Source organism: Procambarus clarkii, chromosome 8 (assembly GCF_040958095.1).
Source record: "Procambarus clarkii isolate CNS0578487 chromosome 8, FALCON_Pclarkii_2.0, whole genome shotgun sequence".
Lineage (NCBI taxonomy): Eukaryota > Metazoa > Arthropoda > Malacostraca > Decapoda > Cambaridae > Procambarus > Procambarus clarkii.
The window spans coordinates 20,764,758-20,785,606 of NC_091157.1; the positions used below are offsets into that span (position 1 = coordinate 20,764,758).

At 49.0% G+C, this 20,849-nt stretch overlaps 1 protein-coding gene across 1 annotated transcript in view; it reads right to left on the bottom strand.

The window, feature by feature from the left end:
* LOC123760434 (uncharacterized) overlaps positions 1 to 20,849 on the bottom strand; it is a 58,047-nt gene that overhangs the window by 1,887 nt on the left and 35,311 nt on the right. The window contains exons 4-6 of the mRNA XM_069319496.1: positions 19,887 to 20,029; positions 12,626 to 12,848; positions 12,115 to 12,130 (exon numbers count right to left, since the gene is read on the bottom strand). Of these exons, the coding sequence (XP_069175597.1) occupies positions 12,115 to 12,130; positions 12,626 to 12,848; positions 19,887 to 20,029 (382 nt within the window). The remainder of the gene's footprint in view (positions 1 to 12,114; positions 12,131 to 12,625; positions 12,849 to 19,886; positions 20,030 to 20,849) is intronic.

Here is a 20,849-nt window from a genome sequence, read left to right on the forward strand (position 1 = left end):
CGGTGGTGGTTCAGTGACATGATAAAGCTCGGTGGTGGTTCAGTGACATGATAAAGCTCGGTGGTGGTTCAGTGACATGATAAAGCTCGGTGGTGGTTCAGTGACATGATAAAGCTCGGTGGTGGTTCAGTGACATGATAAAGCTCGGTGGTGGTTCAGTGACATGATAAAGCTGGGTGGTGGTTCAGTGACATGATAAAGCTCGGTGGTGGTTCAGTGACATGATAAAGCTCGGTGGTGGTTCAGTGACATGATAAAGCTCGGTGGTGGTTCAGTGACATGATAAAGCTCGGTGGTGGTTCAGTGACATGATAAAGCTCGGTGGTGGTTCAGTGACATGATAAAGCTCGGTGGTGGTTCAGTGACATGATAAAGCTCGGTGGTGGTTCAGTGACATGATAAAGCTCGGTGGTGGTTCAGTGACATGATAAAGCTCGGTGTTGGTTCAGTGACATGATAAAGCTCGGTGGTGGTTCAGTGACATGATTAAGCTCGGTGTTGGTTCAGTGACATGATAAAGCTCGGTGGTGGTTCAGTGACATGATAAAGCTCGGTGGTGGTTCAGTGACATGATAAAGCTCGGTGGTGGTTCAGTGACATGATAAAGCTCGGTGGTGGTTCAGTGACATGATAAAGCTCGGTGGTGGTTCAGTGACATGATAAAGCTCGGTGGTGGTTCAGTGACATGATAAAGCTCGGTGGTGGTTCAGTGACATGATAAAGCTCGGTGGTGGTTCAGTGACATGATAAAGCTCGGTGGTGGTTCAGTGTCATGATAAAGCTCGGTGGTGGTTCAGTGACATGATAAAGCTCGGTGGAATATTGAAGGTTCCTCGGACTGTGAGCCACATTGGCCGGAAAAGGTCAGATGGTTCGCCTAAGTTCGGAAATTTCCGGTTAAGTCATCATCAGCAGCAGGAGGAGGTGTTAGGCCTGTGTACAACCCTTTACAAAGAGTAAATCGTATGAAAGGTCGTCGTCATACCTAGCGGTGGACAGACGAGATTACTCTCATAATCAATAATTATTAAAAAAATAAGCCTTAAAATTACATTATGTGGGTTATATCACACACATTCAAGGCCACACACCCACATACACTGAGGGCCACACAACCACACACAGTGAGGGCCACACCACCATACACAGTTAGAGCCACACCACCACACACAGTTAGGGCCACACCACCACACACAGTTAGGGCCACACCACCACATACACTGAGGGCCACACAACCACACACAGTGAGGGCCACACCACCACACACAGTGAGGGCCACACCATCACACACAGTGAGGGCCACACCACCACACACAGTGAGGGCCACACCACCACACACAGTGAGGGCCACACCACCACACAGTGAGGGCCACACCACCACACACAGTGAGGGCCACAGCAAAACACACAGTGAGGGCCACACTACCACACACAGTGAGGGCCACACCACCACACACAGTGAGGGCCACACCACCACACAGTGAGGGCCACACCACCACACAGTGAGGGCCACACCACCACACACAGTGAGGGCCACACCACCACACAGTGAGGGCCACACCACCACACACAGTGAGGGCCACACCACCACACAGTGAGGGCCACACCACCACACACAGTGAGGGCTACACCACCACACACAGTGAGGGCCATACCACCACACACAGTGAGGGCCACACCACCACACACAGTGAGGGCCACACCACCACACACAGTGAGGGCCACACCACCACACACAGTGAGGGCCTCACCACCACACACAGTGAGGGCCACACCACCACACGCCGTGAGGGCCACACCACAACAAACAGTGAGGGCCACACCACCACACACAGTGAGGGCCACACCACACACAGTGAGGGCCACACCATCACACACAGTGAGGGCCACACCACCACACACAGTGAGGGCCACACCACCACGCACAGTGAGGGCCACACCACCACACACAGTGAGGGCCACACCACCACACACAGTGAGGGCCACACCACCACACACAGTGAGGGCCACACCACCACAGACAGTGAGGGCCAAACCAAAACCCACAGTGAGGGCCACACCCCAACTCACAGTGAGGGCCACACCACTACACACAGTGAAGGCCACACCACCACACAGTGAGGGCCACACCACCACACACAGTGAGAGCCACACCACCACAGACAGTGAGGGCCAAACCAAAACCCACAGTGAGGGCCACACCCCAACTCACAGTGAGGGCCACACCACTACACACAGTGAAGGCCACACCACCACACAGTGAGGGCCACACCACCACACACAGTGAGAGCCACACCACTATACACAATGAGGGCCACATTACCACACACAGTGAGGGCCACACCACCACACACAGTGAGAGCCACACCCTCACTCACAGTGAGGGCCACACCACTACACACAATGAGGGCCACACCACCACACACAGTGAGAGCCACACCACTACACACAATGAGGGCCACATCACCACACACAGTGAGGGCCACACCACCACAAACAGTGAGAGCCACACCCTCACTCACAGTGAGGGCCACACCACTACATACAATGAGGGCCACACCACCACACATAGTGAGGGCCACACCACCACACACAGTGAGGGCCACTCCACCACACACAGTGAGGGCCACACCACCACACACAGTGAGGGCCACACCACCACACACAGTGAGGGCCACACCACCACACACAGTGAGGGCCACACCACCACACACAGTGAGGGCCACACCACCACACACAGTGAGGGCCACACCACCACACACAGTGAGGGCTACACCACCACACACAGTGAGGGCCACACCACCACACACAGTGAGGGCCACACCACCACACACAGTGAGGGCCGCACCACCACACACAGTGAGGGCTACACCACCACACACAGTGAGGGCCACACCACCACACACAGTGAGTGCCACACCACCACACACAGTGAGGGCCACACCACCACACACAGTGAGGGCCACACCACCACACACAGTGAGGGCCACACCACCACAAACAGTGAGGGCTACACCACCACACACAGTGAGGGCCACACCACCACACACGATGAGGGCCACACCACCACACACGGTGAGGGCCACACCACCACACACAGTGAGGGCCACACCACCACACACAGTGAGAGCCACACCACTACACACAATGAGGGCCACATCACCACACACAGTGAGGGCCACACCACCACACACAGTGAGGGCCACACCACCACACACAGTGAGAGCCACACCACCACACACAGTGAGGGCCACACCACCACACACAGTGAGGGCCACACCACCACACACAGTGAGGGCCACACCACCACACACAGTGAGGGCTACACCACCACACACAGTGAGGGCCACACCACCACACACAGTGAGGGCCACACCACCACACACAGTGAGGGCCACACCACCACACACAGTGAGGGCTACACCACCACACACAGTGAGGGCCACACCACCACACACAGTGAGTGCCACACCACCACACACAGTGAGGGCCACACCACCACACACAGTGAGGGCCACACCACCACACACAGTGAGGGCCACACCACCACAAACAGTGAGGGCTACACCACCACACACAGTGAGGGCCACACCACCACACACGATGAGGGCCACACCACCACACACGGTGAGGGCCACACCACCACACACAGTGAGGGCCACACCACCACACACAGTGAGAGCCACACCACTACACACAATGAGGGCCACATCACCACACACAGTGAGGGCCACACCACCACACACAGTGAGGGCCACACCACCACACACAGTGAGAGCCACACCACCACACACAGTGAGGGCCACACCACCACACACAGTGAGGGCCACACCACCACACACAGTGAGGGCCACACCACCACACACAGTGAGGGCCACACCACCACACACAGTGCGGGCCACGCTACCACACACAGTGAGGGCCACACCACCACACACGGTGAGGGCCACACCACCACACACAGTGAGGGCCACACCACCACACAGTGAGGGCCACACCACCACACACAGTGAGGGGCACACCACCACACACGGTGAGGGCCACACCACCACACACGGTGAGGGCCACACCACCACACACAGTGAGGGCCACACCACTACAAACAATACAGGGTACATATCCTGTGCGATCCGGTACTTAACCACCCGATTAAAGTCTGGAGTCACCTGCACAGACTCCACAACCGGCACTTAGACAGCATACCCATCCAGGCCGTGACTGACAGACAGATGCCTTCACCTACTTTATCAACCTGTGTAGTCGAACTGTATTTTCTCAAATTTATAAATATATTCATACCTTTGCATTTGGAGTATTGCTAGGTGTAGGATTGGTTAGGTTTTGTGTCGTGGCTGTGTTGGAAATTTGAAGTGTTTACAACACACGAGTGAAAACATATAGCGACGTATGATTGGAATATAGGAAGAGGGCGATGATTTGTTAGAAATTAGTTCGAAGGCATTTTTCATTCATTAAATTTGGTAGTAAGTTGAATATCCTTAGCTGGTTGTTTGGGGCCCTGGTGTTGTTTTGCCATATTAACTATTATGTTTGGTTATATAATCAACACCACCTGTCCCTCAAGTTATATAACACCACCTGTCCCTCAAGTTATATAACACCACCTGTCCCTCAAGTTATACAACACCACCTGTCCCTCAAGTTATATAACACCACCTGTCCCTCAAGTTATACAACACCACCTGTCCCTCAAGTTATATAACACCACCTGTCCCTCAAGTTATAGAACACCACCTGTCCCTCAAGTTATATAACACCACCTGTCCCTCAAGTTATATAACACCACCTGTCCCTCAAGTTATATAACACCACCTGTCCCTCAAGTTATACAACACCACCTGTCCCTCAAGTTATATAACACCACCTGTCCCTCAAGTTATACAACACCACCTGTCCCTCAAGTTATAGAACAACCACTTGACCCTGAAGTTATACAACACCACCTGTCCCTCAAGTTATAGAACACCACCTGTCCCTCAAGTTATAGAACACCACCTGTCCCTCAAGTTATAGAACACCACCTGTCCCTCAAGGTATAGAACACCACCTGTCCCTCAATTTACAGAACAACCACTTGACCCTGAAGTTATACAACACCACCTGTCCCTCAAGTTATAGAACACCACCTGTCCCTCAAGTTATAGAACACCACCTGTCCCTCAAGGTATAGAACACCACCTGTCCCTCAAGTTACAGAACAACCACTTGACCCTGAAGTTATACAACACCACCTGTCCCTCAAGGTATAGAACACCACCTGTCCCTCAAGTTATAGAACACCACCTGTCCCTCAAGTTATAGAACACCACCTGTCCCTCAAGTTATAGAACACCACCTGTCCCTCAAGTTATAGAACACCACCTGGCCCTCAAGTTACAGAACAACCACTTGACCCTCAAGTTATACAACACCACCTGTCCCTCAAGTTATAGAACACCCTCTGTCCCTCAAGGTATAGAACACCACCTGTCCCTCAAGTTATACAACACCACCTGTCCCTCAAGGTATAGAACACCACCTGTCCCTCAAGTTAAAGAACACCACCTGTCCCTCAAGTTATAGAACACCACCTGTCCTTCAAGTTATAGAACACCACCTGTCCCTCAAGGTATAGAACTCCACTTGTCCCTCAAGGTACAGAACACCACCTGTCCCTCAAGGTACAGAACACCACCTGTCCCTCAAGTTGAAGAACACCACTTGTCTCTCAAGTTACAGAACACCACCTGTCCCTCAAGGTACAGAACACCACCTGTCCCTCAAGGTATAGAACACCACCTGTCCCTCAAGGTATAGAACACCACCTGTCCATCAAGGTATAGAACTCCACCTGTCCCTCAAGGTATAGAACACCACCTGTCCCTCAAGTTATAGAACACCACCTGTCCCTCATGTTATAGAACACCACCTGTCCCTCAAGTTATAGAACACCACCTGTCCCTCATGTTATAGAACACCACCTGTCCCACAAGTTATAGAACACCACCTGTCCCTCATGTTATAGAACACCACCTGTCCCTCATGTTATAGAACTCCACCTGTCCCTCATGTTACAGAATACCATCTGTCTCTCAAGTTATAGAACACCACCTGTCCCTCATGTTATAGAACTCCACCTGTCCCTCATGTTATAGAACTCCACCTGTCCCTCATGTTACAGAACACCATCTGTCCCTCAAGGTACAGAACACCACCTGTCCCTCAAGGTATAGAACACCACCTGTCCATCAAGTTATACAACACCACCTGTCCCTCAAGTTATAGAACACCACCTGTCCCTCAAGTTATAGAACACCACCTGTCCCTCAAGGTATAGAACACCACCTGTCCCCCAAGTTATAGAACACCACCTGTCCCCCAAGTTATAGAACACCACCTGTCCCTCAAGGTATAGAACACCACCTGTCCCCCAAGTTATAGAACACCACCTGTCCCTCAAGGTATAGAACACCACCTGTCCCTCAAGGTACAGAACACCACCTGTCCCTCAAGGTATAGAACACCACCTGTCCATCAAGTTATACAACACCACCTGTCCCTCAAGTTATAGAACACCACCTGTCCCTCAAGTTATAGTACACCACCTGTCCCCCAAGTTATAGAACACCACCTGTCCCTCAAGGTATAGAACACCACCTGTCCCTCAAGTTATAGAACACCACCTCCACTCTCAAGTTACAGAACACCACCTGTCCCTCAAGTTATAGAACACCACCTCTCCAACAAGATATAGAACACCACCTGTCCCTCAAGTTATAGAACACCACCTCCACTCTCAAGGTATAGAACACCACCTGTCCCTCAAGGTATAGAACACCACCTGTCCCTCAAGTTATAGAACACCACCTCCACTCTCAAGGTATAGAACACCACCTGTCCTTCAAGTTATAGAACACCACCTGTCCCTCAGGTTACAGAACACCACCTGTCCTTCAAGTTATAGAACACCACCTGTCCCTCAGGTTACAGAACACCACCTGTCCTTCAAGGTACTGAACACCACCTGTCCCTCAAGGTATAGAACACCACCTGTCCCTAAAGTTACAGAACACCACCTGTCCCTCAAGTTATAGAACACCACCTGTCCTTCAAGTTATAGAACACCACCTGTCCCTCAGGTTACAGAACACCACCTGTCCTTCAAGGTACTGAACACCACCTGTCCCTCAAGATATAGAACACCACCTGTCCCTCAAGGTATAGTACACCACCTGTCCCTCAAGGTAGAGTACACCACCTGTCCCTCAAGGTAGAGTACACCACCTGTCCCTCAAGGTATAGTACACCACCTGTCCCTCAAGGTATAGTACACCACCTGTCCCTCAAGGTAGAGTACACCACCTGTCCCTCAAGGTATAGTACACCACCTGTCCCTCAAGGTATAGTACACCACCTGTCCCTCAAGGTAGAGTACACCACCTGTCCCTCAAGGTAGAGTACACCACCTGTCCCTCAAGGTATAGTACACCACCTGTCCCTCAAGGTATAGTACACCACCTGTCCCTCAAGGTATAGTACACCACCTGTCCCTCAAGGTATAGTACACCACCTGTCCCTCAAGGTATAGTACACCACCTGTCCCTCAAGGTATAGTACACCACCTGTCCCTCAAGGTATAGTACACCACCTGTCCCTCAAGGTATAGTACACCACCTGGCCATGAAGGTATAGAACAACTAATTTCTGCAGGTCGTCCTCACGAACAAGGGCCAAAATGCTTGTTAATTCAGCCAACAAAACACTAAACGTGACTAACAGTTGGTGATACTCGAGGTTTATCTCAACGGTGTTCTGCTCACGTTTGTGTTCTTGAATCACGTCTTTAAATCCTTCACAAAGAACTATAAACGCCAATCATTGCCGACGGAACCAATAAACACCTTACCTAACGTAGGATTATCTATACACAAAACGCTAATGAATATCAATAAAAATCTACGAGAAAGAGTCAGTTTTCAACACAATACAATGATTAACACTGATGAATGCATCTGATTGTCAGTCGGCCACCGCTTGAACGAGTAAGGTACCTGCGAACTTAGTAGTGTACCTGGAACCTCAGGAGGGTATCTTGAACTTCAGTAAGGTGCTTAAGATATCAGTTAGGTATGTAGGACTTCAGTAAGTTTTCTAAGGCTGCAATAAGGAGCCTTGGACCTCAGTAGCGTACCTGGGACCGCAGCAAGATACCTGGGACCTTAGTAGCGTACCTGAGACCGTAGCGTGGTTCCTGGGACCTCAGAAACGTACCTTGGACCTCGGCAAGGTACCTGGGACCTCAGCAGCGTACCTGGGACCTCAGCAGCGTACCTGGGACCTCAGCAGCGTACCTGTGACCGCAGCAAGTACCTGGGACCTCAGAAACGTACCTGGGACCTTCGCAAGGTACCTGGTACCCCCAATAAGGTACCTGGGGGACTGATGCTACTAGGTGGAGGCACCAGGTCAGTAAGGTAACACCGAAGGATGCAGATATCAGGTTTGAACTTGTAAATATGATATCTCCACTTATATGAGAAGAAAGTCAAGGGATGGGCAGGCTTATAGAGAAACCTTTTAGAGACAGAGCTCTATTGAGACTGGACCAGAGCTTTACTGACGCTGGTACAGAGATCTACTAACAGTGAAACAGAGTTCAACTGACACTGGAGCAGAGTAGTCTACAGCCTGCACCATCACCACTAGCACTATCACCACTATCACTGCCAGAACGCCAACTACTATTTCCGCTATTTAAGTATGAGAATGTTCATCATTAGCTCTACAACCTCTTTCCCTCACTATATCACCATCACTATCCATACCTCAACCTGAGCCACCACTGCTATCACCATCACCTGATCCACTCCCCCCCCCCTTCCCCACCATCTGCACCATCACTACCTCAACTACGGCCATTTCAAGCACCATAACATCCTGCTCCACCACCACTACTACATCCAAAAGTACCACTACCACCATTTTCACCATCATTCCTACTACTACCACCACCTCGTTCTTGCTTGAAACGTTAATTACCTAAAATCAAAGACTCTTTCCTTGGGTCTAGCCTCACCCAAGATGATTTAACCAAGTCCTAAGCATTTTGACCCTTAAAGTCGATCTCAGTTTCCCCTGCTAATAAACTCAAGTGGATGAACCTTTCACTCAGGCCCAACGCACAAACTGTAAAACTCGGATACACGTTTTAAACAGGAAACCAATGGAAGGCCCAATCGTTTTGCAAGAGGAGTAGAGAGATCAGTGACTGAGGACCAGAATTCGGCCATGAAGAGTGTTTCATTAAACATCTTCAGGCACCCAAGACCCACATTCAGGGCTCCTGAGGTGTTCCCGACGAATCCAAGCAGTCAATGACGTCATTAGGCAGCATGAACACACCTGACCTAATGTCAGGTGTGTTATTAGTCACACTAATGACTAGTGTCTCTGATTACCCCGCATTAACCTGAATCAGAATTTCGACACTGTGAGAAGCCTTAAGCACCTGGAGAATCCCCGGAGGGACTCTGGGCTTTTATGGGATCCCTGAGCACTCAGGAGACTCCCCCACCCCCCCTGAGCACTTCCAGGACGCCGTAAGCACTCGGAGCACTCCAGAGAGAGACCTGTGATCCTCATTGGTCTCCTGGAAGTCCTGGAATTCCCCAGAGAGATTTAGATCATTGATTCTTGCAGGATTATTCTCTATTTCAGCCCAACCACTTGGGCTGGACGGTAGAGGGACGGTCTCGCTTCATACAGATCAGCGTTCTATCCCCGACCGTTCAAGTGGTTGGGCACCATCCCTTTCCCTACGCAAATCCCTATCCTGACCTCTACCATGTGCTATACAGTCGTAATGGCTTCGAGGTTTCCCCCTGATAAATCCCTCCCTCCTTCGGTTAAGAGAAAAGTTGTTGCATTAACTATTGAAAAGACCATTTTATACATTTAATATGTATAAAATGTATAATGATAATTTAATATGTATAATACGCGTCTCGCTAAAGGACACATTTTGAGGCAATTTTGTAGCAGAAAAAGTTGTGAATATATTAAATTATGTTTAAGCAGTCGAGGAAGGTGAGTAAGCTTGCTACGGTCGGCTGAGGCAGTTGGTGTGACCTGACACACTTGTCTTGGTCATGTAGATGGTAGAACACACTCAAGTGTAAGCTGGATGTTGATAGTTGGATGAGTATTTGATATGTAGTGCTTCAACTATGTCTAATCTCTTTTTTTGTGTGTATCCGTCAATTACTTTGGTGTTGTTGGTGAGGATATCTCTGGTGATGGTCTGACTGTGTATACAATAGAGCTTTGTTGTTTGTGCATTGTCAGGTGCCTCTGTTGCTTCGCCCTCTTGCTTATTCCTCGTGCTCACTATTACACTGATGATTGTCCTATTAAATCGTTTTCGTTTTCTCATCGTTTTGTCAAAATTTTGTCGGTGTTTCTTGTGATAATCTCGCTTTTGTCAAGGCTCTTTTTCCAGTGTAGTGAGGTTTATCTCTCTTAGCCTCTCCCAACTGCTCAATCCTTAATTGTTTAGTGAGCAGTCTGAAATTCCTAAAATTCCGGCCTGTGTTTTATGGTGAGGATTGTAGGCTGGGGCGACATAGGCTAGCTAGCGTGGCTCAAACATAGTCCTGAATCACGACTATGATCAGGACTATGTTTTAGGAACCTTGTCAACGTGCCTGAAACCTCCACGAATGTTCGACAGCTTCGTGAGTGCTGATAATTTTATACTGTAAATTTGTTTCTCCTATAATTAGAGGACTGATGTTCTTAGAAGATTGAACAGTTCGCTAATTCCTCGATTTGTTTCCCCTTGTCTTCCTCAGGCAGTCGTCTCCCCTCATCGTGTGAAATGTCATTAAATAATTCTCACTTTCTTTCCCAATCTCATCACCTCCCAGTCGCTTGGATTAGATTCAAGCAGCTACTTTTCACCACCTCTTAGAGTTATATCAGGTCCTTCTGAAGCATTTCCCAACACTCTTCTGTTATAATTTGTTCCATCAGATTCCCGCCGTTTGAGCAATATTGGCATGTTGCATCCTGATTACTCAGTTAATCTTTGATATTTATCAGAAATGGTGCAGGCTTCAGTCGTGCTCCCTGAAGTACTCTGGTTGACTCTCAATTCTGATCTCTTGTGCTAATCTATTTTTGTTTTCTCTTACATTTGAAGGATATGAAGTCCTTTACCCAGTTCAACATAGTCAATATACGTTGACTGGCCGGTAGAGCGACGACATTACTGTTTTTTTTCTTTTTGTTCAGCTTACGAGTGTGACATATAGTGGTTCGAGTGACTGGATATTCTAATATCTCGTCTATATATTCCTTCCAAGTGCTATATGGTTATACTTGCTTAGCACTTTCTCCTGATAATTACGCTGCCTTACCTTGACCCACGCCCCTATTCTTCCCCCTTGAGTGCCAGCTGTTTCCTCTTTGACATATTGCTTTAGAAAATATTCTAATCAATAGCAGCAAAAGCCTTCCTCTCCATATTTTAGTCTCACCACAAGTATTTCTTCCGTCCCAGTCTATTTATTCATAGTAGAAATCATCCATGATAGTGAAACAGTGTTATCATTCTGTCAATTATTATTAATACATCTTGAATTATATTTTGCATATCAAGTCCATCACCGGCTCTCTCGTAACATATCTGGGGAAACGTTTGATATAAACCACGTGGATGTGTGTGTGTGTGAGGCCTAATTACCAGCTGGATAATGACCTAATTACCATGCCTACATTGAAGTAGGAGAGAGGAGGGGGTGGGGGGGTTGGAGAGGACAGTAATTGGCGAAATACTCTATTTTCAGTGCGTGCAGACGTTGCGTTTCCCAGGGTTGATTACCGTAACTACCCTGCCGCACCTAGGCTATCCTGGGTAATGCAATTGTTTACTGACGTGAAGTGAAGAGGTGTTGAAGGATTTACGAGGAAATGAAGCAATAAATGATGAATTTTGCAATGAGCCTGATGGTGCTGATAGTGAAGGCGGCTGTGACTACAGTCATTATATTAACATGATGTTTACGGCACTAATGATGGAAATATTGCTCATAAGGTTAAATGATCTAAACTTACACAAGGCTTAAATTTCCTACAGAAAACAATTGAAACTCATCAAAACAGACTCCAATGACAGCAAAGTTAGCTAAATTAACAGTGGAACTACCTCCAATTACAGTAAAACTACCTCTTAACCCCAGTAAAACCACTTTTAATCACTGTTAAACGTTTTCTAATGAATTAATCTAGGAATTAATCATAGTAAAACTGCTTCTAATAATAATAAAACTACATTTAATCACAGTAAAGCTAACTCTAGTCGCAATGTAAGTACCTCCAATCACAGTACAAAATAAATTCAGAGTTAAACTAGGTAAAAACCCCATTACAGCGCCATCCATCAACCCTCGTCAACCCATTCAATCCCTCTGAGCTAGCCTCCACCCGTACAGTGGACTACCCTCCACACCTCTCGTCTGGACAAAAGCACACACACACAGTCCTCCCATACCCTACCCTAGAAACTCTTACGTACCCATGGCAACCCATACCCCTCCCTGGGAACCCAAAACTACCTCTCACCCACCTGCGGAGCCGTACGGATGGTTGAAGGCGGCGCTGGATGCTGGGTCGAGGTAAATATCTTTGGATGCTGTGGTGGAGTGGCCGGCCACAGCTGCCCGACAGGTGACCCGGGCCATGTTGTTGTGGAAGTACTCTGGGGCCATCCAGCGGAGGCCCACAGTGGTCGTCACTCTCCCTCGGTGGTCCTCGAAGTCTGCATACTTCACCACGTTGAGATCTCTCACCTGAGGGGGGGAGGTAGGGAGGGAGGGGTGAGGAAGGGATGGGTCAGGGGAGGGACAGGAGGAGAGGATGGGTTCATGAAGGGAGAGAAGGGACGGATGGAAGGTTAAGAGGACAAATGGAATTGAGAGACATAATATTAAAAAGTGTTTAAGCATATGATTTATTCATTTATATATATTATTCACACCTGTTGCAAATACACACACACACACACACACACACACACACACACACACACACACACACACACACACACACACACACACACACACACACACACACACACACACGCATATACACAAACAAACACACACACACACACACACACACACACACACACACAAACAAACACACACACACATCCTGGTGGATAGCGCGCAGGACTCGTAATTCTGTGGCGTGGGTTCGATTCCCGCACTAGGCAGAAACAAATGGGCAAAGTATCTTTCACACTGGCCTCGTAGCCTTGTGGATAGCGCGCGGGACTCGTAATTCTGTGGCGCGGGTTCGATTCCCGCACGAGGCAGAAACAAATGGGCAAAGTTTCTTTCACCCTGAATGCCTCTGTTACCTAGCAGTAAATAGGTACCTGGGACTTAGTCAGCTGTCATAGGCTGCTTCCTGGGGTGTGTGTGTGTGTGGTGTGGAAAAAAAAGTAGTTAGTAAACAGTTGATTGACAGTTGAGAGGCGGGCCGAAAGAGCAAAGCTCAACCCCCGCAAACACAACTAGGTGAATACTGAATGCCCCCCTGTTACCTAGCAGTAAATAGGTACCTGGGAGTTAGTCAGCTGTCACGGGCTGCTTCCTGGGGTGTGTGTGTGGTGTGGAGCAAAAAAAAATTGGTAAGTAAACAGTTGATTGATAGTTGAGAGGCGGGCCGAAAGAGCAAAGCTCAATCCCCGCAAACACAACTAGGTGAATACAACTATGTGAATACACACACACTCACACACACACACACACACACACACACACTCACACACACACACACACACACACACACACACACACACACACTAGGCATAATACTAGGTCCAGCAGCATTATGATTGAAGGATAGGTTAGGTTTGTAGAGAAGATGACTGGGAAATTTGTAGAGAAGAGGGATGTTTGGATAGATGATCTAATCCAGGGGATTAAAAGTGAAATCTTTAATAAGATACAGGACGAGGTTCAGAGACAAAAACGAGAGCTTATGGACTATATTCAAGAAGAAATCAGAAAAAGCAGGGGAGCAAGGGTATGTGAAATAACTAGGCTTGCAACTGAATTTGGCAGGAATAAAGGAAGCATGGCAGGGGACGGGAGAGTAGTGGGGGGATGGAGTAGAGAGTGTGGGAGGGGTGTGGATCAGCCAGGAGGTGGGGAGGGCGACACGTATGACCCTTCACTGAGAAGATGGTCAATCATAATCCGTGGATTACTTGACTTGTGGTCCCAAGTAAAGCCATCCAAGAAAGGATGGAGATTGAAGATTTTGAGTTACAGGGGATCTTGAGGGATATCAGAACGGAGGTGGCAGGGAATGAAGTGGGAATCCACTCCCGCATTGGGGCTTATAACTACAACAAGAAACGACCTGTCCTGGTATAGTTCACTAACGAAGAGGCTGTGGATTACATACTTCTGCTTCCATTATCACACCCTCCCCAAGTCAGCCCTCCCTGCCCCTGCTTATCTCCCCACCACCTCCCCTGACCCCTCTGACCCCATTGCATTCAAATCCATCTGCTTCATCCCACATTCCAAGGACCCCCTCATCCCCTCAACCCCCAAAACCCACCCAGCCCTCACCCCTAAAGTGGAAATGGAAGTTTGAAGACCTGGAAAATCGGGTCACCATTGAGAGCTCAAGCTTCATACATGGAACTCTAACAGCAGATGGGAGGAAAATTGGGATCTTGGTAATCTACAATCCCCCACCAAACAGTAGAAGACCCAGGTAGGAGTATGATGACAACAACAAGGCATGTATAGATGAACTGCGGAAGGCAGCAACATTAGCTCACAGAATGAGAGCGAAGCTGCTGGTCATGGGGGACCTAAATCATGGAGAGATAAATTGTGAATCAAGGAATCCCCATGGAGGGGACGAAACGTGGGGAACAAAGTTAGTAGATGTTATAGACAGAAATTTCCTAACACAACATGTTAAGGAAGACACAAGGGAAAGAGGAGGAGATGCACCGAGCCAATTAGACCTCATTTTCACCCAGAACATAGAAGACATCGAGAATTTGGAACATGAAATACCTCTAGGGGCCAGCGACCATTGTCCTTCTTAGTCTTTGACTACATGATGGACTTCAAACTTGTGACCATGGGACAAGAGGTTTGGGAAAGGAGAGTTGACTACAGGAAAGGGGACTATATGAGGATAAGGGAATATCTGGGAGAAGTACAGTGGGAGGAAGAAATTAGAGGAAAGCAGTTCAAGATATGATTGACCTATTCATAAGGAAATGGCAGGAGGCCGAAGAGAGCTTTATACCAACAGTAAAGGGAAAAATTAAGAGGGAATATAAGAACCCATGTTTAATAGACAGTGTCAGGAAGCAAAGATGGCCAGCAGACGGGAGTGGAGGAAGTACAGATGACAAAGGACAGAGGACAACAGGATCAGATACAACAGAGCTAGGAACGATTACATTAACAAAAGACGAACATCGGAAAGGGACTATGAGAACGATTTTGTGATCAAAGCTATAAAGCAACCTAAATTACTACACAGCCATATAAGAAGGAAAATGTCATTGAACGACCAAGTGACAAGACTAAGGAAAACAGAGGGGGCATATACTTAAAGTGAAAAGGAAATCTGCGAGGCACTAAATGCCAGTTTCCATGGAGTGTTCACAACCGAGCCTGAGCAGCTGCCATTGTGAGAAGAGATTACCATAGACGGAAGACTATCAGATATAGATATGTCAGCAGAGGAGGTAATGAAAGTTGACAACACTGGATTCAACTAAAGCGGGTGGACCAAATAAAGTATCACCGTGGACAGTAAAAGAGGCAGCGCAGGCCCTCAGCGTGCCCCTGGCAATGATCTTTAATGAGTCACTTATGTCGGAAGAATAGGCAAGTTGCTGAAAGAAGGCAAATGTCGTTCCGATTTTCAAGAAAGAGGCATTTAACTATAGACCTGTATCACTGCCAAGCATCCCCTGTAAAATACTTGAAAGAATAATTAGGCTACAACTGGTTGCACACCTGGAGAACGTTAGGTTTGTGAACAAACATCAACATGGGTTCTGGAAAGGGAAATCGTGCCTAACAAACCTTTTGGAATTTTATAATAAAATAACGAGGATAAGTCAGGACAGAGAAGGTTCGGCAGACTGCATATTTCTGGACCGCCAAAAAGCCTTTGATACAGTACTGCATATGAGACTGCTGTTCAAGCTCGAGAGGCAGGCGGGGGTGGGAGTAAAGGTCCTAGCATGGATAAGGAACTATCTAACAGGAAGGAGCCAAAGAGTTACGGTAAGGGGCGAGAAGTCGGACTGGCGAACAGTAACAAGTGGAGTACCTCAAGGATCGGTGATGGGAGCAATTCTATTTCTTATATATGTTAACGACATGTTCACAGGCGTAGAGTCCTACATGTCGATGTTTGCTTTTGACACAAAGTTGATGAGAAGAGTTGTGACAGATGAGGATTGCAGGATCCTCCAAGAGGACCTGAACAGGTTGCATAGATGGTCAGAGAAATGACTAATGGAGTTCAACACGAGCAAATGTAATGTTATGGAAATGGGACTTGGAGATTGGAGACTAAAGGGACAGTACACATTGAAGGGGAACTGCCTACCTGTGACGACACGAGAAAGAGACCTGGGCGTGGACGTAACACTTAATTTATCTCCTGAAGCACATATAAATAGGATAACGACAGCAGCGTACTCTACACTTACAAAAGTTAAAACATCATTCACAAAGTAAGGAGGCATTTAGGGTGCTTTACACTACCTATGTGAGGGCAGTCATAGAGTATGCTGCCTCATCATGAGGTCCCCATCTGAAGAAGCATATAAGGAAACTGGAAAAGGTTCAGAAGTTTGCAACAAGACTCGTCCCAGAGTTACGAGGGATGGGGTATGAGGAGCGACTGATGGAACTGTGCCATACGACCCTAGAAAAATGAAGGGAGAAGGGGGACATGATAGCAACGTATAAAATACTCAGGGGGGATTGACAGAGTAGACAAAGACGAAATTTTCAGAAGGAATAGTAACAGAACGAGGGGACATGGGTGGAAAGCTGGAAACTCAGATGAGTCACAGAAATATAAGGAAGTTTTCTTTTAGCGAGAGAGTAGTGGAAAAATGGAATGTACTTAAGGAACAGGTTGCGGAAGCAAACTCTATTCATAATTTTAAAACTTGGTATGATAGGGAAATGGGACCGGAGTCATTGCTGTAAACAACCAATGCTCGAAAGGCTGGATCCAAGAGTCAATGCTCGATCCTGCAGATACAAATAGGTGAGTACAAATAGGTGAGTACACACACACACACGCGGAGCACGGAACGGAGAGGTATGAGCTGCGAAGAAAGGCCCAGGGAGCTGAACCTCACATCCCTGGGAAACAGAAGAGTAATGGGAGACATGATAACCACCTACAATATTCTAAAGGGAATTGACAGGGTGGACAAAGTCAAACTCTTTAGCACGGATGGAACACGAACAAGGGGACACAGGTGGAAACGTAGTAGCCAGATGAGCCACAGAGACGTTAGAAAGATTTTTTTCAGTGTCAGAGTAGTTAACAAATGGAATGCAATAAGTAGTTATGTCGTGAAGGCTAACTCCATACGCAGTTTCAAACGAAGATATGATTGAGCCCAATAGGCTCAGGAATCTGTACACCAGCTGATTGACAGTTGAGAGGCGGGACCAAAAAGCCAGAGCTCAACACCCACAAACACAACTAGGTGAATACACTGTATCTGAGGCTCAATACACTGTATCTGAGGCTCAATACACTGTACTTCCATAATACATTTACTCAACAGACTCACACAGGAACTCTCACACTGCATTCACCACAACCATGGTCCGCCAACTCACCACAACCATGGTCCGCCAACTCACCAACACCATGGTCCGCCAACTCACCACAACCATGGCCCACCAACTCACCACAACCATGGTCCGCCAACTCACCACAACCATGGTCCGCCAACTCACCACAACCATGGTCCGCCAACTCACCAACACCATGGTCCGCCAACTCACCACAACCATGGCCCACCAACTCACCACAACCATGGCCCACCAACTCACCACAACCTTGGCCCGCCAACTCACCACAATAATGCCCCGCCAACTCACCACAACCATGGCCCGCCAACTCACCACAACCATGACCCACCAACTCACCACAACCATGGCCCGCCAACTCACCACAACCATGACCCGCCAACTCACCACAACCATGGCCCGCCAACTCACCACAACCAAAGCCGCCAACTCACCACAACCATGGCCCGCCAACTCACCACAACCATGGCCCGCCAACTCACCACAACCATGGCCCGCCAACTCACCACAACCATGGCCCGCCAACTCACCACAACCATGGCCCGCCAACTCACCACAACCATGGCCCGCCAACTCACCACAACCATGGCCCGCCAACTCACCACAACCATGGCCCGCCAACTCACCACAACCATGGCCCGCCAACTCACCACAACCATGGCCCGCCAACTCACCACAACCATGACCCGCCAACTCACCACAACCTTGGCCCGCCAACTCACCACAACCATGGCCCGCCAACTCACCACAACCATGGCCCGCCAACTCACCACAACCATGGCCCGCCAACTCACCACAACCATGGCCCGCCAACTCACCACAACCATGACCCGCCAACTCACCACAACCATGACCCACCAACTCACCACAACCATGGCCGCCAACTCACCACAACCATGACCCGCCAACTCACCACAACCATGGCCCGCCAACTCACCACAACCATGGCCCGCCAACTCACCACAACCATGGCCCGCCAACTCACCACAACCATGACCCGCCAACTCACCACAACCATGGCCGCCAACTCACCACAACCATGACCCGCCAACTCACCACAACCATGACCCGCCAACTCATCACAACCATGGCCGCCAACTCACCACAACCATGGCCGCCAACTCACCACAACCATGGCCCGCCAACTCACCACAACCATGGCCGCCAACTCAACACAACCATGACCCGCCAACTCATCACAACCATGGCCCGCCAACTCACCACAACCATGGCCGCCAACTCACCACAACCATGACCCGCCAACTCACCACAACCATGGCCCGCCAACTCACCACAACCATGGCCGCCAACTCACCACAACCATGGCCCGCCAACTCACCACAACCATGGCCGCCAACTCACCACAACCATGACCCGCCAACTCATCACAACCATGACCCACCAACTCACCACAACCATGGCCCGCCAACTCACCACAACCATAGCCGCCAACTCACCACAACCATGGCCCGCCAACTCACCACAACCATGGCCCGCCAACTCACCACAACCATGGCCCGCCAACTCACCACAACCATGGCCCGCCAACTCACCACAACCATGGCCGCCAACTCACCACAACCATGGCCCGCCAACTCACCACAACCATGGCCCGCCAACTCACCACAACCATGGCCCGCCAACTCACCACAACCATGGCCGCCAACTCACCACAACCATGGCCCGCCAACTCACCACAACCATGGCCCGCCAACTCACCACAACCATGGCCGCCAACTCACCACAACCATGGCCCGCCAACTCACCACCACCATGGCCCGCCAACTCACCACAACCATGGCCCGCCAACTCACCACAACCATGGCCCGCCAACTCACCACAACCATGGCCCGCCAACTCACCACAACCATGGCCCGCCAACTCACCACAACCATGGCCGCCAACTCACCACAACCATGGCCGCCAACTCACCACAACCATGACCCGCCAACTCACCACAACCATGGCCGCCAACTCACCACAACTCACCGGTCTTCCGTTGATCTCCCACATAATGTGAGCTCTGGGCTTGGCGCCTCTAGCCGTACAGTTAATCTGGATAGTTTCACCCGCACGGTAGGTGGGCGGGTCCGGGTCGGCCCAGGAGTGTACCTCCACGGTCCTCGGCGGCACTGGGGATGGATAGGTGAAGGGGATAGGTGGTTAGGAGCCTTCTGCATGAATGGCTTAAGATTTAAGTGGCACCTATATGGCTCGGTAAGAGAGTTTAAGGCTTGGTGGCTATAGACCAAGGTTTTTAAAGTGCCGTTCTTGATGGTTAAGGTAAGATTACAGTGGCACTTTTCCTGCTTTGGTGGGCGTTAGTGGCACTCTTAGTGGGTAGGTGGGCGCTAACGAGGCCCTACTGGTCTCGTATTTGATTAATTTGCGAAATGAATTTGTTAAAATATGTTAATAAACGGAGAGGCTACGCTCAATAGTTATCATGAAATGGTGGTTGTATTATATTGATTACTGAGCTATAATCATGGGAGATTCCACAACAGGGGATGAATAACAATGCTAGTTTATTCATTTAGGTGAAACTAGATGTTTACGCCCCCCCCCCCCATACATAATCATACATAAAGGTTTCAAGGTAAGGATTATGACTTAAAAATCAATCCCGGAATTGAATATCTCTGTGTCTGGGTGTTGTGTGTGTTTGCTGTTGCTCATCTTGTTATTAAGGCGTCAGAGGTTAATTGATGAACTATTCTGTACCCTTCTATAGCGTCCCTTTCAACCCCTCTCGCTTCACACCACTCTCTGCACCATCTGGAACTTTTTTGCCCTACACTCACACACACCCTTCACTCTACACCCACACTCCCTTTTCTCTACACCCAAACACACTTCTCACACCCCTTTTTTCCAGCTTCGCCTACCACCTCACCATATCCCCTCTCACCTGTATAATCCTCCTCATCCCTCTCTTTCAGTAGGAACGTT